The sequence below is a fragment of the Mauremys reevesii genome, linkage group 8 (assembly GCF_016161935.1).
Source record: "Mauremys reevesii isolate NIE-2019 linkage group 8, ASM1616193v1, whole genome shotgun sequence".
NCBI classification, from domain to species: Eukaryota; Metazoa; Chordata; order Testudines; family Geoemydidae; genus Mauremys; species Mauremys reevesii.
Genome location: NC_052630.1, coordinates 97,361,352 through 97,388,570, shown reverse-complemented (window position 1 = coordinate 97,388,570; position 27,219 = coordinate 97,361,352). Strand labels below are relative to the sequence as shown.

Sequence of the window (27,219 nt, the reverse complement as noted above, 5' to 3'; positions counted from 1 at the left end):
AGCAAGGTCAGAGTGGTGCAAACAAAAGTTTTGAAGCACGTTTGTGCCCACACCCTGACCTGCACCCTGTGCAGATCAGTGATGCTGCAGCTTCTGGTCCGCTATTTTTGTCTTGAAAATAATCCTCAAAAATAAAAACATATTTTCAAGAGACTCAAAGAATTAGCAATGTCTTAAGGAGTAGCCCTGGTTCCTTTACATCTTAAAGAAACCTTTCCCCACATCCCTCTTTTTTCTTCATTGTATCTTTTATGTCAAACCACATACCCTGTGCGGTATGACCAATCAGTGGGGGAAAGGGAGTGAAGCGTTTTGAAAAAGTGCTAATTACATTAGCGTTTTGCCAACTCTCAGGATTTTATCAGGAGGAACATTATTTTGGCCACTGCTTCAGGCAGTCTTATAATGTCATTGACAAGCTCTAGCCTTTATATGATTTTGTGGGGGACAAGTGGGGGACTGGACTAGATGCAGGGGACAGGACTAGATGACGTCTCGAGGTCCCTTCCAGTTTTATGATTCTAAGAGGAGAGGGAGGAAGTGTCCTATAGCCTAAGGGCAGCTTTATTAAACTGCAAGCGAGAGAGCATGATTCATAGCCCTCATGCTGTCCTTGGTGGGGGGTTACTATCTTTCACTCATTTCACAGATAGGTAACTGAGACCATTTGAAAAACAAAAGTCCCTGCCATGAAGAATGTTCAAAGTATTTGTACCGTGCCTTGTGCATTGAGACACCAACCTGCATAGGGTCTCCTGAAGCAGGGGCCAACCTTGCATCACTCATGATAAACCTGTGATAGCTGGCAATGCCAACACTGCAATAACCGCACCCATTGGAGCAGGTAATTGCAAATCAGATGGACTAAATATCTGATTTAATCTTTCAAAAATCTTATGGTTTTCCACTAATATCATCCGACTTTTTTGGAGGATGATTCATTAAAAAAAACACAAACTTTTGGAGGTGGCAAGACTAGTTTTAATTAACCTCAGTCTCCTGTATAAACCTGATTTGAGAAGTGTTCTTGTGCTCCGTAAACATTCAAAAATATCCGCTGTTTTTGAGAGCAAACAGACTTGCAGCTCATGTCACACTGCCACTGCCTTCAAAGCAAGTACAGGAACACAGCGCTGCATATTGCGGTGTCCTTTCCAGACAGAACATGTCAGCAGCAGCAGTGCAGCTCCCAGCAACAAACTCCCAACAAGGCATGAGACCGCTCATTAATCCGTAGCTCAGTAATGGTTCCCCTGCAGTAATTTCTGCGCCATCCCACAGGCTTCCTAGGAAACATAGGGGTGAATATGGTAGAGTGCTCAGTGTGAGAACTGGTGGCTGTGGAGTTAGTTAAATTCAGAGTTCCTGGCCCTCCAGTTTCTAGAGGGAATCATAGTGTGTTGAAAGGAGAGCTTAATAAAGTGAAGACTTCTGGCTTGGAGGTCTTTCTCCAGCTTTCTAGTGAAACCCATGCTGTCAGTTTCTGTTCTCTCTGCTTCCAGAAGACTGGCAAGCAGCTGGTCCTACAGACTGCTCATGGTAGCAGGAATCACAGGGAGAAAATTACCAGCTTCACAGTTCAATTCAAGATTAGGGAATTGAAATTTAAAAGTGATTATCAGACCAATTTGTTTCTAAAAAAATTAAGAGAAAAAACTATAGTGAGTGTGCGACGTGCCTCCACATGCTGAACAGAGGGAGCCTGTAAAATAAGGGCAGGAGTCTTGTATTTATTATAATTTTAGTGTGCTGCTGTCTTTACCTGTTGGAAGGGAGAATCAGAGCCTCTTCTTTGGAGCGGTACAGGACGATGCTGGGGAATGTAACAGTAGTAGTTTTGTATTATCAGCATGGCTGTAATTTACTAAATTAACTACTTTGCCCTCCATAAACTGTGCTAGCATAAGAATGTTATTCCAAGGGGTTATTGAACATTTTATCAAAAACTTTTACAATGGAAAAGCAGCAAAGAGTCTTGTGGCACCCTATAGACTAACAGACGTTTTGGAGCATGAGCTTTCGTGGGTGAATACCCACTTCAAGCTCATGCTCCAAAACGTCTGTTAGTCTATAAGGTGCCACAAGACTCTTTGCTGCTTTTACAGATCCAGACTAACACGGCTACCCCTCTGATACTTTTACAATGGAGAACATATCCAGTAATTGTTATGGGAATATTACTCAAATGTGTATGTTTTCAATTTAGAAAAGCAGAAGATTTATATTTCCTTAAGCTTCTAATCATTTATACATATGACCTCCATTCATACACCCGAAATGGCTCTTCCAGAATTCTAAAATTTACTTCAGATGTTTCGTTTGGGTGTTTTGCTTTACCTAGTAGCTGCCAAGTTTGGGATTACTTAGCAGTAAAATTAGAAATGTGGATTTGAGTATGTACCAAAATCCTGACAGGTGTTAACGTAACTCATGTTGAATATTTTATTCTTTAAATAGTAAAATGTAAACCTGCATTTGTTTAGTTTTGCACCCCTGCCAACTATATCGGGTATCTTGAGTGAGTGACTGGAATCACTGTTTTCTATACATGCACTTCTTGGCAGTTTCCAATGTCTGTTCCCAACTAGTGTTAGGTTTATAATTTTAACAGATTTGTCTTCCATAGAGAATTTCTAGCAAAATGTGTGGGACATCTCCTAATGAGCTAGGAAAGGAAGATCATTATGCAATAAGGGCCAGATTTTCAAAAGTATTTAGGACTGAAAATATTCTGATAGACCTCTCTGGGATTTTCAAAGTTGCCTAGGCATCTTGTTCCTATTGAAATCAATGGGAGTTAGACACCTAGGCACTTCAGAAAATCCTTCTAGGTCCCTATTTGCATCTTTAGGTACCTACGTGCCTTTCAAATCTGGCCCTAACCTCTTCAGAATTTGAAGATGTCACCTTGGATTCTATTTAGTTCAAACTAGGGTTCATGGGGAATCTTGGTACCAGTAGAACCTAATCTTGCTTCAGCAATAGGGTTGCTAGCGTTCTAGTCACACAAAAACAAACCCTAGCCCCACCCCTTTGAGGCCCCACCCCTGCCCCAAGGCCACACACCCACTTACTACATTCCCCCTCCCTTGGTGGCTTGCTCCCCCCACTCTCACTCACTTTCACTGGGCTGGGGCAGGGGGTTGGAGTGCGGGAGGGGGTGAAGGCTCTAACTGGGTGTGCGGGCTCTGGGGTGGGGCCAGAAATGAGGGGGTCAGGTTGTGGGAGGGGGCTCTGGGGTGTAGCAGGGAGTTAGGGTGTAGGAGGAGGTGAGGGATCCGGCTGGGGGTGTGGGCTCCTGGGTGGGGCTGGGGATGAGGGGTTTGGGGGACAGGAGGGGGATCCAGGCTGTGGGGTGGAGCTGAGGGATTTGGAGTGCGGGAGGAGGCTGCGGGTTGAGGCAGGGGGATGGGGTACAGGAGTAGGGTGAGGGCTCTGGGCTGGGAGTGTGGGCTCTGGGCTGGGTCTGGGAATGAGGGGTTCAGGGAGGGGGCTCTGGGGTGGGGGGGAGGGGCTCAGGGCTGGGGCACAGGGTTGGGGATGGGTCGTGGGCTTACCTCCGGCGGCTCCTGGTCAGCAATGCAGTTTGGGGGGGGGCTAAGGCAGGCTGCCTGCCTGTCCTGGCACCGAGCTGCACATGCTCCGGAAGCAGCCAGCAAGTCCGACTCCTAGGTGGGGGGCGGGGGCAAGAGGCTCCACATGCCGCTCTCACCCACGGGCACTGCCCCCAATCTCTCATTGGCCAGTTCCCGGCCAATGGGACTGTGGAGCCAGTGCTTAGGGTGGGGGCAGTGTGCAGAGCCCTGTGGCCCCCCTCCGATTAGGAGCCGGACCTGCTGGCTGCTTTCACAGCACAGCGCAGTGCCAGCCAGAACAGGTAGGGACTCGCATGCCTTAGCGCTGCAGTACCGCCGACTGGCCTTTTAACAGCCTGGTCGGCCATGCTGACTGGAGCCGCCAGGATCCCTTTTCGACCAGGTGTTCCAGTCGAAAACCAGACACTTGGTCACCCTATTCAGCAAGCACTTATGGGACATATCCGTGAGTCCCATGCCTCGGCTGAGTAGCAGGCCCATGCACAGGATAATTGAATCCTCCTGCCAGGCAATGGAAGCTGCTCCCCTGAAGCAACTCAGGCCTAATGGTTGCAGGAACCTCTGCAGCCTCTTATAGTGCCTGCTGGCAGTGGAAAGATTGTGGGAGCTTTGCAATGGTAGACGCTGAGGCTTAACTCTCTCACTGCTTCATCAGCCAGCCCATACCCTGTTTCTTCCTATCTCTTGAGAACTGTTGCTCAGTCAGTACAAATTGCCTGCACAAGCCCCCTTATATCCAGCTACACAACCCTCTGTGCTAGACAACTACACTAGTTCCACTGCCAATGGACCTTCCAGGGCTTGCCTGGAACTGTGAGCAAGGAATTTGTCTGTTCTGAAGAGGTTTCCACTTGTGCACTCAAACATACATGCAGATGGCCAGAAATAGATTAGTGCCACTCCTAGGATGTGAAGAGGTACTGAGCATGAGCCAGGGATCTAGAGGGGGTGTTTTATAGATGTGGGCTCTCCTGGGTGCTGTGCCCTCATTCTGTTTGCCAGTTAACTCTGAGCCTGAAACTTGCAAACGTTTAGAAAATTAAGAACCATTTTCTAGTAAATGAGGAAGGAATTTCTAAATTGCACAAGGCCAGTAGTGCTGTTATTTTTTAAATTTTGATCAGCTTGGGTGGGTTGGGTGTGTGGGCAGGGTGAGTTGTTGAATGAGAGCTGTTGGCTACAGCCAAAAATCCATGATGACATAGAAGAATTACTCTAATTTTTTTCCTGGCTTGCCATCCACCATAAAAATACTTCTATCATGGATATGGATTAACTCCGTTAATCTCAAAACAAAGCAGGTAGAAAGCTCAGTCGCTTCAGGACTTCAGCTACTCCAATGCTTTCTACTTTTTAGATAGATGTTTAAAGAAAAATGTCTATCTTGGTTTGACTGATTTTGCAGCCTTGAGTAGCTGGACAGACCATAAAGCAAAGTTGTGCTCCCATCTAAATGGGGAGCCTTCAGGTCTCTTCTGCAACCGAGAGCCCTTTGACTTCAGAATGATTCTACAATGCTTGCACCCTGTTTTAATATCTTCAATCTAGCCCTGTGTGTTTAAATTTTAATCTGTGGTATAATTCCACTGACTTCAGTAGAGTTTACACTGGGGTTGAATTTGGCCCATAACTTTTTACCAACATTGAAATTAAATGGAATACAGCTGTCAGCTCTCTGGGTGTTCTTCTATTACTCTAATTCTTTTAATTATTAATAGAAATGTTATTGTATAACTGGTTTTTACTTGTATGGATTATATTAAAATGGTAACAATGAAATTTTATACTGTTCCTTATACAATCTAGATTAAAAGAATTTTACAATGGCTAATTATTTCCATGTAGTTAGTCATCATTTTAAGAATAACTTAGTCATAGTTCTTTTTTCCTCTGATGTTGCTTGCAGAGCTGCCATCAGTCATTATTAATATCTAGAAAATGTGGAAGTTCTCTTTAACCCACTCTGTAGTTCCTTGCTGTTTATGGTAGTTACCTTAAAAGTTATCATACAGAATTAAAAGTGTATCCTCGGAAACTGGGTTAGTTATTCTCCCTTCCTGAGAAGATATAAAGCAGGGGCATGTTTCCAGAGTCAGGCAGGGTAGGAGCTCGGAGGATGTCTCCAGAAAGTCTGGTTGATGAGGAGCTAAAACTGAGAAAGGGATTAGAGCAGAATCCCAGGAGGCATGTGACAGTAAATGGGAAAGGGAGGACCTTCAAGAGGAATATAAAGGAAGCTAGAACCAGAGGTGAGGGTTGGACCCATGTTGAACCTCCCAATGGTTCCTCCAATGTCTCCCTCACATGTGCAGCTGAAGGTCCCTTCTCTACACATTCTTGGACTGCAGCTGTCTTCTGGGTTGCTCTAACGCCATGAGGAGTGTCCCCTTTATGCTCTCTTCCTTAAAACTCCATGTCATTTTGAGTCTCCATTCTGCAGTTGATTGTCTCTGGGAGAGTTTGGGTGGAAAATGTTGATTGTTGGACCAGTTGGGCAGCAGGAAGTTGAATGTAATATAGCTGAAATGGTTACAAGGACTCAGAGAAACAATATCCTATTCCATTGGCAACAGCTAAATCTCCCTCCAAGTTAGAAGTTACATTTATTAAATTTATATTTTTAGGGCATGATATCTGATAACTTTTGTGCCATACTTCTTTATATATACCTTTTAGGTCAGACCTGATTGACTGATCTCCTGAACTACTGTGTGACGTTGCCTCATTACAATGATGACAAACAGTTGTTGTTTTGGCATTCTATGATGTACCCATACATTTGCAAAGTTTCACATTTATCCTATTTTGCAAGCGCATCTACATAATTCATTAAGAGGACGACCACTTTTGTAGCTGGTGATGTACGACAGTTAACAAATGAGGGGAAAATTGGCTCTGCACAATAAAAATCTGGATCAGATAAAAAAATTGGAATGGACCCTACTTAATGGATCTGGTTTGGCTGCAGCCCAAGAGTGTGGAAATGTCACAAGAACTGCAGGTCTCCTAAGATTTGTACCACTCAGGATGGTTAAGCTTCAAACCTGAATTTCATTTCCTATACTCAACGTAATCTGGATGTGAATGCCATCTCTTGGCCCATTCCTAATGTATATTGTACAGACACATATATAAAGATAATGACTGGGGTTTTAATTTCAGAGGGAAAACCATTGCTCCTTCGTATAGTTATTTATTATTTAAAATGTGTGGCCTGGGTTGAAAACATGATGGTCAATAAAACCACAAGTCACACTTTCATTCCATAGAGCAATAGTTTTCTATTATAAAGCCTAATTCCAATCATCATATACTTGCAGTTACTGGCTACAGCACCACCAAGAGAAATCTGCCAAGTATACCTCTACCTCGATATACCGCGACCCGATATAACACGAGTTCGGATATAACACGGTAAAGCAGTGCTCCGGGCGGGGGCGGGGCTGTGCACTCCAGTGGATTAAAGCAAGTTCGATATAATGCGGTTTCACTGATAACGTGGTAAGATTTTTTGGCTCCCAAGGACAGCGTTATATCAAGGTAGAGGTGTAGTAAGTGTCTCAAGGAAAAGAATATATTAGACATTTTACTGCTTAAATATAATAAAGAAGAATAATGAAGTACACAAATAACTATCTTGTTTTATTGTCTAGTTTCTCTCTCATGGATAACCTCCCAAACCACACCATCACCAGTTAGGAAGTTGAGGTAGTTCTTTGAACCTATTCTTTTGGTTTACAGGAAACCTGAATCACACAGATTCTTAAATGAAGTAATCACTACAGCTGCTATGCTTAAATACTCCAGACCTACGTGAATCATTGTGTGGTTTCGCATAAGCTGATTGTTGTGCTGTACTTCTTAAATAATTGATAAAATATGTTTGGCGAGTTGTATTTTTGACAGAGCTATCCTTTTAAAAAGGAATCTTTGTTCCAAAAATTAAAAGCAAACTGCCCTTTATAAGCCACCATTCAAAAACTGGCAATGTGCTTCCCTTCAATATTTCTGTCATTAGTTAATACAAGTTGTCCTGTTCTTTATCTCTGCCAGTATTAATGCTTTGTTAGACTTTGGATATGGTACTCTTAGATCCTCCTCTGTCCTTATTTCAAAAGCTGTAGAACTTGTGAGCATTTTATCTCACGCAGGGGGTTGAGTTTACACACTTGCTTTATTATGATGTGACAATATAGCAAAAGAAAACCCAGATGCTTCAGCACACTGAGACATTGACTGGTTATCTGCTCTCTTGCCATTAATGCTATCTGGGGTGGTAGAATAATGGTTTGTCTCTTGATTTTGACTTAAAGTTAATGCCCTGGTTTCTTTTTGAGTGCATCTTCCTGTGTGTCTGCTGACCCCACACCTCTTGCAGCTTAGATGACTGCTGGTATTTAAACAACTGGTTGCTCTGCTTTCTCTTCTTTCCATTATGCCAGCAGGTAGGCATTAATAACTGTCCCAGATCTACCTGCATTAATCATTCTGGAATGAATGCTCCATATCCACCTTCAAATTATGTCGCTCAAGTAACATTCCAGCAGTAAAGCTGGTTCCCTCTGCTTTGAATTAGATGGCAAAACAATGGCTAAGACAGACAACCACCCTTTTGTCCCATCAATTTCTGATCCGAGATCTAGCTGCGGTTCCCTTGATAAACGTTTATGCATTATTATGTTTCTTACCCAAACCATTCATTTACAAATGGAAAGCTCCTTCTTCTATATCAAGGAGGATATCTTAGTGGCTTTTGCCCTATAATACCTCAGAGGCAGCTTTCTTGAGAGGGGCTTACAGGGAGCCCTGGCTGCATATTAAAGCGTCTTAACCCTTTTGTGGGTAAAGAGGGTGGTGGTGCAGACAATGCATATGGTCCCCTGGTTGTACATACTTTGGGGGTGGGTGATGGAATCTCTGTGCTGTGGGGTCTGACTCAACTCTTTTATAATTTAAGGCTAGAATCTTAAAAAAGTGAGAAATGATTGTGGGTGCCAACTGATCACCTTAAAGAGATCGGATTTTAATGAAGTGCCGACCATTCACCCTCTGAAGATGAGGTCCCTTTATGGGATCTCAATTATGGGACTTTCATTTGCTGGCTGAAAATATTGTATTCTGCCATCAGACCTACCCAGATACACCAAATCATGTAGGGCTATACTTGCAAAGATACTTAGGTGCCTAAAGATGCAGAGAGGTGCATTGATGCCAATGAGAGTTAGGTGCTTAACCTTGTGTTCCCAAGAGGACTTTCACAAGTGCCTTCCTATGTTTGAAAATCTGCTCCTAAGCATTTTCGAAATTTTTGGACTAAAGGGTACTGCAAACTATTTATACTAGTTAGCCAATGGGTATTGTTTTGTACTGGATGGCCTACATCTGAATAATGAAACTGAGGACAGAGCTTCACTTGTATGTGTGTATGAAATCAATGGGAGTTAGGTGTCTAAATACCTTTGCAGATTTGGGTCCAAACACCTGGATAGCTTCCACTGACAGGAGGAACATAAGGAAGTGTCTGGTTGACTTTTACTTTGCGTATAGCTATGTTATTTAAGAGATAATCATGTTAATTGGTTCATTTTATGTTAGGGCAAATAGAATAGATCCTGATCCTTGATCTTACTCCTAAGAACATAAGACCGGCCGTACTGGGTCAGACCAAAGGTCCATCTACCCCAGTATCCTGTCCTCTGACAGTGGCCAATGCCCAGTGCCCCAGAGGGAGTGAACCTAACAGGTAATGATCAGGCGATCTCTCTCCTGCCATCCACCACCACCCTCTGACAAACAGGGGCTAGGGACACCATTCCTTACCCAGCCTGGCTAATAGCCATTAATGGACTTAACCTCCGTGAATTTATCCTAACACTTATCTAGGCATGAAAAGAATTTAACACAATTATAGCCATACATATGGTTCGCAGGTTCATCCACAAGGTGAACAGAGAACAGCTGGTCTAAACACTCAACCAGCAGCATGATCGGATTAAGAAGATTGTACAGCATTTGGTTATAGTGCAATTGTGTTTTCCAGAGGATGAACTCTGACAGCATGCAAGCATCCATTGCTGATCTTTTTTCAGAGCTAGGATTAAAGATGTAGGAAGGTGGCTATTAGTTGCATCTCTAGTCCTGTCAAAGGGTGCTCTACTCACCACTGGATCACACATCTGGGGATTAGCTCTGCCAGGCTGAAGTCCCATCCTGCGGTTACGCTCTGTGACTCGCTGTCTCGTGCTCTCAGTACTTGCCTGCTCTCATTTTGTGGCTTGGCCCTATGGCCACCTCACTGTGGTTTTCCCCTTCCAGGGAAATCACACACATCAAAGTGTCTCATGACCCACTGCCCCTTAACAGTGCCTCTTCTCTAGTGTCTGTTAGGGAAAGCCAGGCCTGCCCTCTACATTGGGTTCTAGCTCAGGTACCCTACAACTAGCCATCAAAGTCTGCACAATCCTGTCCTGTCCTCCTGCCTCCCTATAGTCCCCTTCTAGGCTCAGCTACTCGGCTTTATACAGCCCCTCCTGTTCCTGTCCAGCTGAGCTTCAGCACTAATTAGTCCTTGTTCCCCGGTTCCTCTTCCAGGTGCGGCCAAGGCAGTTAATTGGCCCACCCAGCCACTTTAACCCCTTCAGGTCTTTGTGGGGGACACCCCATCACAGAAACAATTCTCACTGACTTTAATGGCATTTTTACTTGTACTAGTGCTGGGTAAAAGTGCTCAATTTGGCACCTAAAATACAGTTGTTCTAATTGTGCTAAACCATGAGGCTATTGTTTTAGAGGACGAGAATAGTGGATGAAGAATATCACGATCGTCTTTAAAAGCTAGCACCTCCCTCAATGAGCTCCTACTCTCGGAAATTGCTTTTATGTTGGCATATGTAGAGTTGGTCTCAGGTGGCAGGATTTTGCCATTGGGTTGAAGTTACTCAAATTTGTCACACTTTTAATTGCCCAGGGAAGAGCTAAGCACTGTGTTTAATAATGTTTTTAATACCTGATACAGCACTGGCATTTTTTTGAAGATTACTTAAGCTCTTTACAGCTAAGAAGATGCATACGATAATGTTACATGGTACACGTGCCCTTGAAAATGTTCTGTTTTTAAAAGGCATAATGAGGAACAAGTGTTAGTACAACCCATTAACTTGTATGCTAGAACCATGCAAGTTTTCACAACAGATCATCAGAACCCAAGCAAACTACCAGCTATTTTTCCTTTCATGTTGTACTGGAAGCTCATGGTTGTGAGCCAGAGGTGTTGATGAGTGTGGCTTGGAAGGCAGTAAAGGGAACTTAGTCACAGGCACCAGACCAGTAAAGATTATAAACATACAGAAGTTTTGCAAACTGCTTGGCTGGGCCATAGAGAACTTATTACATCTGAAATAGTGGGACAGAGGTTAGACGGCTATATAATCTGCAGCTTTTCTATTGCTAAACTCATGGAGCTGCCCCATGGTCAGTATGTTCCAGATCATCTTAGACCATTCACAGCTTGAGGAATGCAGTGAACTTCCATTTGCTGGCTGAAAATATTGTATTCTGCCATCATACCTTCCCAGACCTGCACTGTGATTCACTAGGAAGCTGCAGGGAAATATACCAATAAGAAATCTAATAGGGGAGATTAGAAGGAATCTCAGTGATTTCTCTGCTTATATTTTGGAGCGACCTCCCCGAAGGCCATACTGTAGGATGAGCCAAGCATTTTTTTTGTGCAGTGGTGTTACCCTTCCTGGGGGTGCATCAGAAAGCCTGGTTAACTAGTATGTGATCTTTGGAGGGTAGTGGACATGGGAAATAGTGTTTTAATATGGTTCTGTGCAATGAGGTGCAGACTGAGCATTTCTTTTAGCAAACACCAGCCTGAAAGCTTACTTACATAAGAGTAGTATGTGAATCCTTTCCTCCGTGCACATAAATAATATAACTCCTTGTTATCACTTAGCTATTAAATATTCAGGACATAAAAATGTTACTGTCTCCTTGGGTTAGTGGCCACTGTGCTGCATGCAAGTTGCAGTTCGCTGTGTTCTGCAAGCAAGGTAATGAATCTGTATGTACTGTAATACAGAAACTGGCTTCTAGAGGGCATCAAGGGATCACAGCTGCATTGACGCTAATGTCAAGCATCAGATACCTCCGATTCGTGCAGTGTGCCACTGCACAGTGAGCTGTAAGCAGCATGGCCTGCAAAGCGGCACTATGAACGTTTCCAATGCACTTTACAACCTACAATGCACACAGAACAAAGTAATAGTGTAGGCCTATAGGAATATCAACTATCTATATGACCCCCTTAGCTCTGCCTCTCAATATTCTAGAGGTGGTCACAATGGTGGCAGTACAGTTTCAGCACCTAGCTATTATTAGGAGGAATTAGCTTTTAAAAAATAATATAGTGCAGACCTATCAGGACATGGAGTTGAGTAGGTTTTATTCCACAGGACTATGGTACAGCCTCAATTATTAGGCCCTCAGTTAGCCTATGCTCCTTCTTATCCAAAACCGTGTCTGTTCTCCAGTCAGATAATCAAGGCGATTTTCAATGAAATATTCAGTGTCCATGATATAGTGCACACTTTATTATCTTTTGTCAGTTTGCAAAAGGGTGGACTATATGTATCTAGCTAAATACCATATCACAAATAACTAATGTGATGTATATACAACTACATTGTGACTGGGCTCACAAATTTGATCCATAAAAGTGACAAAGAGTCCTGTGCCACAAGACTCTCTGTCGCTTTTTACAAATCCAGACTAACATGGCTCCCCTCTGAAATTTGATCCAGTTTTCCCAAGATCACAAAGACATGAAACTATTAAGCAAACGTTAGCCCTGAGGCCATTGCTAGAACTGGTGTATGGCATGAGGCACGGTAGCTTGTAGCATGTATTGCACGGGTTGTGGCTCCTGCTCCTCTCTAAGTCTTGCTGTATCAGGCTGTGTTGCTCTTCAGGCCTGGTACATACGTTAGGCATGCAGCACCTATGGTCTTTTGCACTACGTTTCCTGCTCTTTTTGACACCTGTATGACCTCACATTCAGCAGCTCTCAGTAGGACACTATGCCCCCTTTCAGGAGCACAGTTATTCTTGGCCTTTGTTGAGCTTCATTCACCAGCCACCTTTCACCATTTTGCCCCCTTTTCTGATTCATAGAATCATAGGACTGGAAGGGACCTTGAGAGGTCGTCTAGTCCAGTCCCCTACAATCATGGCAGGACTAAGGGTATGTCCATCCTACCTGCCGTATCGGCGGGTAGCGATCGATTTATCGGGGATCGAAATATCACATCTCATCTAGACGCCATGTATCGATCCTTGAACGTGCTCCCCGTTGACTCCGGAACTCCACCAGAGCGAGCAGTGGTAGCGGACTCGATGGGGGAGCCACGGCCATCGATCCCGCACCGTGAGGATGGGAGGTAAGTTGGAATAAGATATGTCGAATTCAGCTACAGTATTCCTGTAGCTGAAGTTGCGCATCTTACATCGACACCCGCCCCCGAGTGTGGACCAGGCCTAAGTATTATCTAGACCATCCCTGACAGGTGTTTGTCCAACCTGCTCTTAAAAATCTCCAATGATGGAGATGTCACAACCTCCCTAGGCAATTTATTCCAGTGCTTAACCACCCTGACAGTTAGGAAGTTTCCTTACTCTGTAGTTCTTTCCCTATGGCGACCTCCAGTTCTGTCCTCAATGGAGTGCACTCCCACCCACCCCTTCTCTACCCCATCTGTTAAACTGATCAGCAATAAAATAGTTAATGCTGACATTGTTAAAGGCTCAGCACTGGGCTTTCGTGATGTTATGCTGAGCTCAATAGGGTGGTAAGGAACGTGGACGTATACTCCCCTCAGAGCTAATGTTAGGCTGGTTGCAGACTTGGGACGCCAAAACACACTGGGCACAGTGTCATCACCACCAGCAAGGCTAGAAACTCTTTTTTGCACAACGTGTGCATTCTGGAGCATCTGAACATGACATATGGGTCATACACATACATCAAGCGGCCAGGGTGACTGTAACCTCTGGGTTTAGCGGCACCTTCCTACTTCTTTAGGGACTTTGTTGCTAACGGATATTCGACGCTAATATGGCTGCAGAATTCACTCCTTGCCATAGACCTGGGCTTCGTTTTCATTAAAAAAAAAAAGTGTGTGCATGATGGTTATTTAACCTGATGGCTGCAGAGGAAACCTCAGCCATGTGAACAGCATATAAACCAGTATAGGATGCCTGCCTATGAATTGCCCCATTCATTTCAATGAGTGCCCTGTGGATGCTGCTTGTGCAGCTCCAGAATATGGAATTTTTTTCAAAATGCCACCGAATTCAGGGTTTGGGGGTTTTTTTTGCTGTAGAAATTGCTGATTTTCTGCAGTCAGGTGCCTGACATTTTGATTTCTCTCACCTAGGTCTGTGGGACCCAAACTGAAGCTTCCTCTTGTTCACCAGCTTGTCCCACAGCTGGGACTTAATTAGCTGAGAGTGCATGGTCCCTCCCTTCATTGTTCCAGGGAGCTGGGGCCTGGGGGCCCAGTTTGCAGCCAGGGAGCAGGGAGAGCCAGAAATACTGGCTGATGAGCTGGACTGCCTAGAGAGATGAGCTGCTGGCGCTGGCTGCAAGGTCCCTTCTGGCACACATGTGAGCAAGGAGGTTCTGAGCCAGGCCGCCTTGACCACATCGCAGGAGCCAAAGGAGTGGAGCCAGCCCACTTGAAGAACATAGCCCGGGAGGGGGGAAAACCCAGCCTCAGAAATAGGCATTGGCCAGTTTTACATTGGTGAATATTTTCTACTATGAGCTACAGTTGTGTGGGGGTGGTGGGCTGGAAACGAGTGGCACTTAGTGGTTCATTGTCTGTGTGGAGCCTATATGTGGCTTGAGATCAGAATCAGTGTGTACTGGGGCCAGGCCTGTGCCCTGCATGCCCACTGAAGGACAGGGTGGCCCGGACCACCTCTCCGTTCCCTCATGGTGCCTGTGGGAGCAAGGGGGAAACACAGCAGCATCCAGCTGCTACCCCCATTGCCCTTTTATCGCGCACATGTGGGAACTGTGCATTGAGTGAATGTTGGAAAACTAATACGTAAAGGGACATTTTCTACCCTCTTGGCTGCCCCTTGTGTCTTTAAATTCTTTCCTTCTATTTATTATTCAGTGTCATTGCCTCTAATGCAGTGATACTCAGACTCCCATCCTCCAAACCCCAGCCTGGAGCCCCCCCTGCACCTCAAACCCTTCATCACCCCCCACACCCTCGAGCCCCCTCCTACACCCTCAACTCCTCATTTCTGGCCCCACCCCGGAGCCCTCATCCCCTTCCACACTGCTACCCCCAATTTCATGAGCATTCATGGTTCGCCATACAATTTTCATAGCCCGATGTGGCCCTCAGGCCCAAAAGTTTGCCCACCCCTGGCCTAGACTGTGTACAGCTATCTGAGAGGTAAATATATCTATTAGGTTAAATAACTGAGCAGCTTTCTTGCCTAGATCAGGGTTTATCAGACTGAAGGTAAGAAACAACAGTATACTTGTATCCAGTTTTTAATGCTTTCTTGTAAAACTGAAAATATAAAACCAGCTGAGCAAATGAAGACTTTATATACATGAGGTCTGTGATTAAAAAAGTCCGTTTAGTCAAGAAAATGTCCAATGAATGAAACTAAAACGATTAAAGGGAACAACAGTCTCAAATTGAAAACATACATTTCAGAAAAAAAATCTTTACAAGTTATTATATAACTTACATTTACATTCTTACTAAGAAATGATAAAACAAGCTGTTTCAAATGCTCCTCGTTCCCTTAAAGCATGAAATTCAAAGTGCCACAGCAAAGGAACAGGTTCCAATAATTTTTCTTATACAGTATATTCATTTATAAAATGGATTGGTAAATGTGAGGTGTTTATTTAAATGAGCACATAGAGATACAGACTAAATAAAAGTACTGGAACAGCATTTTTGTTACTACGTATACGGTAATAGTAATAATAAAGGGAACAGAGGATAATGCTGTTCTTAGGTATCTGTATAGATGGAAGGAATGTGATTCAAACAATGATCAAAAGCACCATTTTGGAAAAATCCATTTTCTTCGGTTCCATTGGTGACTGCTTCTTCAGACCCACATTGTGCTTCAGAAATTACATCGTAGCCTGAAAGCAGGACAAGCATATGAGCATGATTTAGCACCATAGTACATACGAGGGTTGAGGCAGGAAGCACAAGTCTGAGTCCTACAGATATGTAGTGAAGCCTCACATTAATCAGACAGCAGAATTCACCACCAACGCCTCACTTAGACAATATGAAAACTGACCTCATAATTTGTGTCATTGTGCATGAGTTTCCATTCACTGCTTTGCACGGGTACCCCTGTGTGAGTGAAGTTTATTTACAATGAGGCTTCTTATAATCTGGCTACCGGTGTGTGGGTGTGTCAGAGTATGCCTCTCTGGAGGAATTACCGTTACTAGGACATGTCAAAGCAATGGACGGACAAGGATCCTAGATAGTGTTCTGAAAGTGCTGCAGACAGATTGTGTTGTATATTTTTCTCTTTTAAGGTACTTTGAGGATCTGGAAATGTTTCATGTGTGCCCCATACATTCTTGAGATCCTGGAGGAATCTGGCTAATGCACCAGCTGGCTCCCCAGGGTGTGGCCTGCGTTCTACAATTTGGGGTTTTGTCAGGTTCCTGGTGCCCCTGCGTGCACTCTGGAGTCAGCATCAGGGGCACAGGGTGTTCCCTTGGTAAGGAGCGTTGTGAAGCCTGGTGCCCTCTGGCCGCCTGTACTGGCAGCAACTCCAATGGACCTTCCATTCTGCTGGTACTGCTCTCCTCCTGATAGCATGTCTTTGAGTGAAGGCGGGATTTTGTCCCCAATTCTTAATCAGGCTGAACTCTTATTGACATGATACATATTGCTTCATACTACTGTTGAAAAGGAACAGTATATGCACTTTGTGCCTGATGCTGACTGCAGCAAGAATAGTTATGAACACACAGAGGTAAGTGGATTTCAATTTAGTCCAATATACCCGAATAGTTTCCCTTGTGTAAAATGATTTCTTCAAATCCCATTCCCAGAAACAGTTTAAAGTGATATTGACTAAGATCTCCTCTTCAAGTCTTGCCACTGCTCTGATACCTGCGCCTCTCCCTGTGCCCAAGCTTCCCTCTTCACTGATCCTTTTGTTTCCTTTGTCCTCTCCAAAGCCCAGTGTTCTTCTGTGTGACCTTGAGTAGCTTACAAAGCTTCCTCCTTCCAAATACGTCTCAAACCCCACCTATTGCATGAAGCACTGATGCTGCGTTATGCTCACACCCCACTCTGCACATTCTATCACCTCAGACAGCATCGTCTATGTTTGGCTATATCTTTCTAAAGGCTTGTATGTTCTTCAGAACAAGGATATAGCCATATTTCTTCAGCACAGATTACCAACTATTATACATATGAATGAAGGCTGCATTTCAGTTATTGAGGCACTTGCGGCAGACTGGCTGACATGGAAAACATGTTAATATTTACTGCAAATCACATCCATATCCACTGCAAATGTATGTGAGGAAGGATGCTCTTGCGGTTAATACACTGGACTGGGACTCTGGGGATTTGGGTTCCGTTTTCTGTTTTGCCACCGTCTCTCTGTGTGAGCTTTGGCAAATTACTTAATCTCTCTGTGCTTCAGTTTCCCATTGATAAAATGAGGACGCTACTTCATTTCTCCCACTTTGTTTCCCTTGTTTATTTAGATTGCATGTTCATCAGGGTAGGGACCGTCTCGTACTATGGTTCTACATAATATAATTAATAATGGACTCTGAGTCTGTAGCCCTATGTAGACAAGTCCCCCATTGACATCAAAGAGATTTGCCTTAAGTAGGACGGTAGGATCAGGTCCTTACAAGTGAATTAGTTAGGGGGGTGTTTGTTTTTTAATAGATTAGAAACTAGATTCTGCACTCACTTGTACTTATGCAACCCCTTGTGATTGATACTAGTTTACTGTATTAGCTAACCAAGAGTTGACTACTTTGTGGATCAAATCCTGCTCTCTGATACACAGAGTAAATCTGAAGTCAATGAGAGTAGAAAACAACCCAGTTTGTTTGTCTAGTCAGCACTGTGTATATAACCTAACTGAAGAGCACAGTATTCTATTCACTTATGAAAGGGTGCGTATTATGTTAATTTTCTCTATCTGACAGGGCCCACATACAAAGGGGTACACAACCACAAATGGACAAAAACCAAGATAAACATACACCCCAGAAATCACTTTTAGATTCCAGATCGTGTAAACCATCCAAAAGCCCTGAACACAAAATAAAAAATTTATTGACTGTTAATGTGATTCATGGAACAGCTGTTTGCCAGTCACATTTGGCATTCCTGTGAGATGAGATCTCCATTAATATTAATGGTGCTATAAAACCCTGAAAAAATTAAAGCACAGCCTTGATGAATCTTGCAAACCTGAATGGTTTTATTTTACACAGAAAGATGAGATAAGATTTATATTTCCCATATATTTATTTGTTTCAAATGCTATGTATTTGGATACCTCAACCATTCTAAAAATAAAATTATTGCTGAGAAACCATAATAGGTTAGCCCCAGACAAAAATAGCAAATGTTGTGGTAGTTGGTGTTTTGCCACATTATTATTTTTTTGCTCTGACAGTTTCTTTTGGAAAGTTTATTTGGTCTATTCTCTAACTGTCTAAACTGAACAGCAAATTTTAACATCTTAAAACTGTTTTAGTAACATCAAACTTATGAATATCACAAAAAAAAATCAAAGTTAAGGCTGAAACTGGATGGTTAACTCTTCCCTTTTGTTAGTTATTGCTGCACATACTTTTTATATGTAACACGACACACACACTGAACTGAGATTCCTCACAATGGGGTAGGAATGTCAGCTCTTATTTTGCAGTCCTAACTCAGATGCCAGTCCAGGAAAGCACTTAAGCAAATGTTTTCAGCAATGTCCTGAGAGGAGATGCTTTCCTGAATCCGGGCCTCCAGCAAAAACCATGTTTGGAATCAGTGAGTTTTGCCTAAGTAAAGAGTGAGGAATTGGTACTATTTCACTGCTATGGCATTGCTTAAAATACATTGGGTCGTGTTACTTCCATGATTTTTCACTGTGGTTTTTAAAAATAGGAAAAAAAATCCCTCAGAAACATGAGCAGTTCTATATAGGAGCTCATTCACTAGATTGTAATGATTCTAGTATACCTCTAAAAAGTGACAATGAATCCTGTGGCACCTTATAGACTAACAGATGTATTAGAGCATGAGCTTTCGTGGGTGAACACCCGTCAGACACATGCATCTGACAAAGCGGGTATTCACCCACGAAAGCTCATGCTCCAATACGTCTGTTAGTCTATAAGGTGCCACAGGACTCTTTGTCGCTTTTTACGGTTGCAGACTAACACGGCCACCCCTCTGATAGTATACCTCTAGGCACTTTACAATTATGCAAATATATGGCTGGGGAAAAAAGTTACCCATGTGCAATAGCCACTTTTCCAAACAAAATTCCCATAGTCACTAGTTCACATTTGGTACATCTCAGAAGAATAAAAAGTGAGATGTGGTTGTTTTTTTTTTTTTTTTTTTTAATAAAGTGAACTAGAAGTCCCTGAAGCCAGTAACGTTTAACAGAATTTCAGGGGAATATAAAAATCCAGTTTCGAGACTTAGACCCTGACTATGAACTGCAGCCTGAAATGACTTAAACACACCTGAAGGTAGGGCTTTTAGTGTAAATGTTGACACAGTCTTTACAATAAATGTCAAGGGAACAGGGCAAAATTGCCTTTTTAGTGAGCTGTCCGAAAGCTCACTAAAGTCACTGGGTCTGCCCACACAAGTAAGAGGAGAATTTGGCTGTCACTGAAATACTGTAGGATAAAAGAAAACAAATCGACTTTCCTAAAGAACTGAGTTTAGTGAAATGTTGCATTTTACGTAATAAGACAAAAAGTGTTTTTTCTATTTCTAAAAAAAAAATCACAAGGATAACTCTTCATAATCAGAATAAATTACCTGTTGAAGCTAAAGGTGCATTGAGTATGTGACACCCATTCTGTCTCAAAGGATTAAAGCAATGGGATTCCCCTGTTAGCACATCACTGTTGACAGACTGTTCCACTGTTCTGTAGCAGTCTCCGTAGTGGAAACAGTTTTGTATTGAGTGAAAGCTGCCTTGGTAACCTGAAAACAGATATTGCATACACAGTTTAACACTGCTGTGATGGTATTAGCTTCATTTCTGTCATAGCATTTCATTACTACTGTGGGTTTTAGATCCTTAGGCTTTTAACTGTGGAAAAATGATCAAGCCACAGCCTTTATTCTACTTACATATTTATACACACTGTGTGTAACAATATAATATAAAACCTATATTGGGCTTGATTCTGCAAGGCGCTGAGCCCTGTGGCCCTATCCAGCAAAGCATATAAGGACATGCTTCAATTTGAGCAACCGAATGAGTTGCCCCACTGAAGTTAATGGGCTACTCGCTAAAGTTAAGCATGTTCTTAAATGCTTTGCTGGATCAGGGCCAGGATGCTCAGCACGCTGTGGGATTGAGCCTATAATGAATTACCGTTAAATTTACCTGAATTAAATCATGCAGTATTTTACTGAGATACCCTATTTGATTTGTAACTGAATAAAGGCCTTTTACCATCCAGCATGAATGATTTATTGCAGGAGATAACTGTATTTACGAATACTTCAACCCTCTCCTTTTTCAAAGTGCTCTCTTGTTTCAAATGAGACAGTTTCACTAGTCACAGTGGGCTATATCCGGCAAGAAGAGTTTGGCCCAGAGGCGCTACCCTGCATTCTGATGGACTTAAAGACCTTTATGCCAGGGGAGGGTCTCTTTAGCTTGCAGCTGGGGCTCCTTGGCAATCCCACCAATGGAAGCTGCTCAGGGGATGTTTTGAATAGGCCCATTCCCTCCCCAGCCAGCAAAATCCATTTTGGGGCCACTAGTGTCTCCACCTTCCCTAGAATGTCCTGTCTCACATGCTTTCTACCACCAGGGGTCCCGTGCTGGCTTGCACCAGCAGAAACCTGCCAAAATGAGAGGTAAATCCTGCCTCATGCAGAAAGTCACTTAGAAGCAAAGAGCACGCTAAGTACTTGTAAATGGAGAGTGGAGTTTTTTGTGCCAGCGTCCTGAAAGAACAAGGTGGTGACTCAGCCTCACCAATGTGAGCTCGGAGCAGTTGGCAAATCTGTGCACTAAGTGGTTCTCAGGGCATCCCTCACACTAATGACACAGTTAAAGTTAATTATTTTCTAATCTGAATCCTTACTTCTCCGAACAGCCAGTCTAAATGGAGTCAGATTCTCTCTCTCTTTCCATTTAGCAGAAAGTGTCATAGGAATTTCTCCATGTTTCCGGTGAAAAGGGCAGTGGCACTTTTTCTTCTATTTTTTTTTTCTCCTTCCCACACACAGGCAGAATGAAACTTTTCCTCCAGGAAAGTCACAAGACTTCTCTCCAGTTTTATCAAAGGAAGATGTCAGGCCAGATCTGCAGCTGCTATACATCTGAATTGCTCCACTGATCAGCTGAAGTACTGACCTGCTGTTTCAACCCTGGGGTTAATTTCATGTATTTAAAAAGTAACAGTGGTGCTTATCACCAAAGCACCTGGATGCCTTACGCTGCTCAAATACACCAATTACCAATCAGCAGACTGTAACAAACTCCTTCCTGTTCACAAAACTCTGACAGTTACCGCAGACTGTTATACATCAGGCTAACTGGCGCAATTTCTTTAATAATGATGTAGCATACCTAGCTGGGGTGAAAGGGTAGGTTTTGTATGGAAGTTTGACTATTTTACATGGTTTTTGGTTGACCCTGCAAGCATCATGTGTCCTATTTCTAGAGAACTACGGTCTCTCATCACACTTTGATATTTCATGACTGAAGTACTAGGACGACTATTCCAGAGGAAGATACCAAGCACATTTTACCAATTGTACAAGTATTTTCTGCAGTAGGCAAAAAGGCCTAGACATTTGGAATGCTGAATATTAAACGATGTGTGTCCTTCCCTGGCACAAGTAAACAGCCACCTCTATGTAATGCTAGGAGAGACTGGCTCAAAGAATCAAAGAGCTCTTATGAGAGGCTGCTAAACTATCTTGTGATGAAGCTTCAGGTACAGTAGCGTATTGAGTGATAGTTATCCTGATTTTTATACTTACAAAATGTTAAATCCTCTCTGTGCACCTTCTAAAATCACTATATAACTTTAGGGATGAGCATTAGACACTTGGCTTCAAATGAGGCATTACTGGCTTAAATGAGCACTTTATGAGCTTGGAGCAATCAGACTTTCCAGACTGCCTGCTAGACAAATCTCTTCTAGGGAAGGCACACGTGTATTTTGTATGTCCCTATAATCACCGTCTCTCTCATCATGCTCAGCCAGCATGCTTTATTAAACCAATTCAATATCTTTATGGTCCCTAAGGCTACGACACTGAGATTTAGAAAATCAGCCAATAGCCCAACACAACTGAATTAAAACTCACTTTGGAAAAGATTTTAGATAGGTAGCCGGATCCACCACTGCTCTTCAAGACTTATGGATAAGGTTTCTTTTGAACTGCTTGAGATTGTCCTCTATAACTGGCCAGTAAGAAACAGGGGGCAGGGGAAGAGAGAGCGAGTGAGCGAGCAGGCTCAGTAAAATGAGGAGGGCTGAAAATAGCAACCAAAAGCAATCAAGATATGTTCTCTACTGGGCTGGGTGTACACCAGTGCCTCACACAGGCAGCCTGATATGGCACTGGTGAGGTGGCTGTAGCCTGACAATTCTAGGGAGAGGCGTTGTCATGAAAGTATCTTAATATTCGATGGTTGGATTTTACAGTGTTTGTACAAATACAAGGAAAAAGACCTGGGCCCTTCTCTACAGAGCTTGTATATGTGATGTGACTGGTGGGTGTAGCAAACTGCGGAAAGGGAATGGAATGAGGAAGGACAAAAGTTACAGGAATATGATCATGCAGTTACTCGGTTTAGGAATATGCAAATATTGATGGCAGTAGTAGGAGTTTTAATCCTTTTCAAATGACTAGAGTTGTCAGAAATGTTTGCTCACTTGAGGGCACTGTGGAAGAAATGAGCGTTAGAGAGGGACTTGAATAAGGAAAGTGATAGGACCAGACGGGAAGGTATTCCAATTTCCAGGCATAAGAAGCAATATAGTAAAAGGCATGGACATGGTTGTGGGAGAAATGGACAAACAGGGCATCAAGACTAAACATCTGATTTCTTAAGGCTGAAAACTAGAAGGGGTAAAGCAGCGTCTAGAGTGTGTCTAACCTGGCAGAGTCCCAATATTTTTTTCAACTAGAGAAGCTGAGACACAGATTTTTAATTACCAAAAGGGACACTCAAGACAGCTTTTCTGTCCAGAAAGCCAGCTGATCAGGCAACACATTCTGTGCCCCTCATGTTTTTTTGTACAACATGTCACTGTTCAATTTGAGAGGTACAGCTAACAAGCAGTAATTTTATTACTTATCGGTATGTTTATAATATGAATCATCATCTTTGGAATAACATCACAAATGACTCATTTTGTGGGATTTTTACTGGGAATGACAAGATGAGCCGATATTCATTCAAAGGGACTTCATCCTAGCCTGTGAAATTGTAAGCAACTACAGTTGTAGCTAATGCCCTTGATTTGCATGCACACAATTCAATTTATGAGAAAAAGTCAGATTTTCCTGGCACTTAATCACGGACATGATAAATGCTAAATGATGCAGGACAGCAAAGTCAATTTTATGTCTACACACGAGTGAGATTTTGACAGGCTTTTTCTCTACTCTAGATCAGTGTTTCTCAAAATGTGTGACTGGTCTCACTGAGAAGGGTCTCTGAGCATGTGTAGGGGAGACGTTAGAAAAAGGAGGGTTAAAATTACTATCAATATAATAATCCTTCTTACTCTTCATCAGCTCAGCCAAACCATCTGTAGTAACATCCCTAGGATGTGTGGCCCCAAGTGGGTAAACAGAGTCTCCTGGGAATTAGGAGATATGGAAGGCAGGAAGCTCATTGACATCCATTCGCCTCTGCTCTGAGGCAGGCGTGGGTATTTTAAGCTTTCAGAAGCCCCCATCTCCACCCATGATGACTGAAATTACGGTTTCATGTTTCTTCATTTCATTCCGCATCCCCACTACCACCCTGAGGGCCCTTTCTCAGATGAGAACTCCCCTATTCCCCCTGGTGACAGGCTTTGCAACATGGTAGGGCCACTTCCTGCTAGGTACTTGTGCAATCCTCTGATGCAGACAGATAGCTTCTTTTGGTGGGAAGATGGGTTGGCTTTTGCAACAAACTCTCCTTTGCTCTGGGTGGCTAGCATCAGCAACCAGGAATGGCTCAGAAGGCCAGCAAATATTTTTAGAGGCTCAAATCCCTTGGTGATCTTTCATGCTGATAATAAAGGGAAGTTAATCACCAGCTTGGGTGAATGTCAAGTGTTGCTGAAAAGAAGTCATTAGACCACAGATGAAAGCAAAACTGGTTTGAAAGTAAATCTGCTAGTCCAGGAGTTGGTTTCAGTAGCACTACAACTGGGACAATCTGAGTGGTTACATTACATTTGCATATGTACTAGTGGCAAACAGGGGCGGCTCTAGACATTTCGCCGCCCCAAGCACGGCGGCATGCTGCGGGGGGCGCTCTGCCGGTCGCTGGTCCCGCAGGCTTGCCTGCGGAGGGTCCACCGGAGCCGCGGGACCAGCGGACCCTCCACAGGCATGTCGCCGAAGGCTGTCTGCCTGCCACCCTCCCGGCGACCGGCAGAGCACCCCCCGCGGCATGCTGCCCCAAGCACGCGCTTGGCGTGCTGGGGCCTGGAGCCGCCCCTGGTGGCAAAGGAACCTCTGTAACAATGTGTGCTCTAGGCAAATAAGACATGTCATAAATGAATGAGATTTTGAATAAGACTATTTTAGGAAACCTCAGGAAATGAAACTTACTGTTTTTGGGCACTCTAATTTAATTGCATAGGAAGTACTAAGCCAGAGTCTTCATGTAATATATAATTTTTATTTTTTTTTGTAAGAAAGGTTCTTTTCGTTCATTCCATTTTAGTTTGATTCCTTTAAGTTCTATGAAAAGCTTTGCTTCTACATGGAATTGTCTCTCAATATAATACAGAGTAGTATTCAGGAGCTAAGATGAGGCTTAAATAATGGAATCATAGAATATCAGGGCTGGAAGGTACCTCAGGAGGTCATCTAGTCCAACCCCCTGCTCAAAGCAGGACCAATCCCCAGACAATAACTATGGTTCAATTAACAACCACATATGACTCAACACTAATTAAACATGGAACATTTTAAAGATTCTTTAAAAAAAAATCTCTTAAGCGGCTAAAATAAGAAGTGTGCAAGAATTATTTTTTTGTAGAAATTTTCCTGTTCTAAGCATGCAGAGGGGTAGTACCCATTTGGCAACAGGAGCTCTGCTGATATTTTTCCAAATGGTTTTTGTTTTATTTGTCTAATTTAAATCAAATTTTCTGAGGTTAAGTTCCAATTGAAGAATTTACCAAATGCCTGTCAGTTTAAATGATCACTGTTAAATATTTTATGTACAGTAAATGTAGAAGTATAACAGTTAATAAAGGAATAAACTGCGTTCCAAATATAACATTTAGCTCCAATTTTGCTTTGAAATCATTTGTGACAAAATAGCTGTACTTAACCACATCAGAAAACACACTGCTTGCCTCTACTTCCCCAAGCCATAACCTAAAAAACCTGAAGCACTTTTAAAATGAATGATGTAATGAGCAAATGACTGGAATATGTCTATTAAACTACAACTCATATACATCATGTCATTTAAATGTATGTGCAAATAAATCCAAGCTCTTCAAATTCCATAAAATCTCTGACAAGAAATCATGACAGATATAAATAAATGCAGTATGCTGTTTGCTTGCCAAATTCTTTCAGTGTATAATAATTTCCATGTGACTTTACTATAACTAGCTAAAGACACAAATACTGTGGTTTATCATTCTTCTCATTATCGACAACCCATAGCAATTCTCAACATTAACGTGCTTCTGTAAAGACTGACTGGTTTTACAGATCATGTTATTTAGAATTTCCTTTTTTACAGTAAAAATATAATAAACTTGACTAAAAGATTCCCATTTAAAAAACTGCCATTAAAGAACTGAAAGAAAGATTTCAAGTAAGTTTAAGCCCAAGTATGGGTTACAGATGAATTGGTTTCAAAGGCTATTACTCAGAATTGATTTTTGAACTTTTTCATAATGAAATTATAATAATAATTCTAAATTTGGTTAAAGTGGAAAATTAATGCCTTTTTCAAAACCACACAACACAGCAGTCAGAAAGCAACGGTTTGCTCAAATGGGAAATGTGGTTTTCTCTAAGGAATAAAGTCAATTTATTTAAGTGGTTCAAAACTTGTTCTGTCTATGCATTTGTTTCTGTCATTATAATAAGCTGCTAATCTGTCCTCTTGTGGTTTGTAGTTATTTAGCTCATTATAATAACAATCATACTTGATTATATGCTATCATAAATCTGCCATTTTCCCCCTCTCAGAGTTAGTCATTTTAAAATGGAATAATCTGTTGAGCGTCAGGTTTAGTGAGTTTTTTGTTTGACACAAATCATTTAATATAACATGCTTTTGCCTTTCAGACAAAGTCCAATCAAACAGCAAAAACTAAGCAAGCAGTTTTAGAGTATTTATGGTACTTGACCCAATCTAGAGGTTAAAATACTACTTGGAGACCAAGAGGGAAAGGGAGGTAAGTATCTATGTATCTCCTCACTATATGTTCCATTCTACGCGTCCGACGAAGTGGGCTGTAGCCAATGAAAGCTTATGCTCAAATAAATTTGGTAGTCTCTAAGGTGCCACAAGTACTCCTGTTCTTTTTGCTATCTATGTATTAGAGATGCACCCTGCCATTGGGCCTATATCAAAACCTTGTTTTTTCAAACTTTATAAAAACTTGGCCTTAAAACATTAAAAGAATAGCAAGCAAGTCATTTTGCTCACTTGGTATATTTATCGTACATGAAACTGTATGTTTCTGAAAAATGCCTTATTCAAACAATGGTACAATTGTGAACTGAGTTGAGAATCTGGTTATCTGCCTGGGTATACTTAAATGCTTGGTTATACTTTACAACCAGACAGCTGTCCTGTATATCTGTAATATGATGAATATTTACCATACGTAAGCAATATAGTATCTGGATTATATAACATGTTATCTAAATATCCAAGCTTCCATTACCACAGTAATCTGTGATAATATTAAGTGCTAATGTATACCTTCAAAACATTGTGGAGACTAATGCCTCACAAGACAACTTTGGAGGTAGGAAAATAAGCATCATCCCCATTTTAAAGACTGGGAAATTCAAATGCAGAGGATAAATAATTTACCTAAACTACACAATAAGATAGTGACAGAGGTAGAATTAGAACTCAAGACCTCCTGTCTGTAGTACTC

At 42.4% G+C, this 27,219-nt stretch overlaps 1 protein-coding gene and 2 long non-coding RNA genes across 12 annotated transcripts in view; 1 reads left to right on the top strand and 2 right to left on the bottom strand.

Annotated features, from left to right (window-relative positions):
- The window catches only part of LOC120371078, a 34,662-nt gene extending 8,203 nt beyond the window's left edge, over positions 1–26,459 (top strand). The window contains exon 3 of one of the 2 annotated variants that reach the window (XR_005584132.1): positions 26,396–26,459. This is a non-coding gene — a long non-coding RNA (uncharacterized LOC120371078). Of the gene's footprint in view, positions 1–6,272; positions 6,430–26,395 lie in introns of those variants that run through there. The other variant, XR_005584131.1, reaches the window with a different exon arrangement.
- Positions 959–10,068, bottom strand: LOC120371076. The gene is made up of 3 exons (XR_005584128.1): positions 9,758–10,068; positions 1,763–1,813; positions 959–1,286 (listed from the first exon to the last, which is right to left on the bottom strand). It is a non-coding gene; the product is annotated as an uncharacterized LOC120371076 (long non-coding RNA).
- GLIS1 (GLIS family zinc finger 1) overlaps positions 15,181–27,219 on the bottom strand; it is a 267,233-nt gene continuing 255,194 nt past the window's right edge. For all 9 annotated transcript variants that reach the window (XM_039486547.1, XM_039486546.1, XM_039486552.1 and 6 more), the window contains 2 exons: positions 19,697–19,864; positions 15,181–15,783 (listed from right to left, as the gene is read on the bottom strand). In XM_039486547.1, coding sequence (XP_039342481.1) covers positions 15,647–15,783; positions 19,697–19,864 — 305 coding nt within the window. In that variant the 3' untranslated portion in view covers positions 15,181–15,646. The remainder of the gene's footprint in view (positions 15,784–19,696; positions 19,865–27,219) is intronic.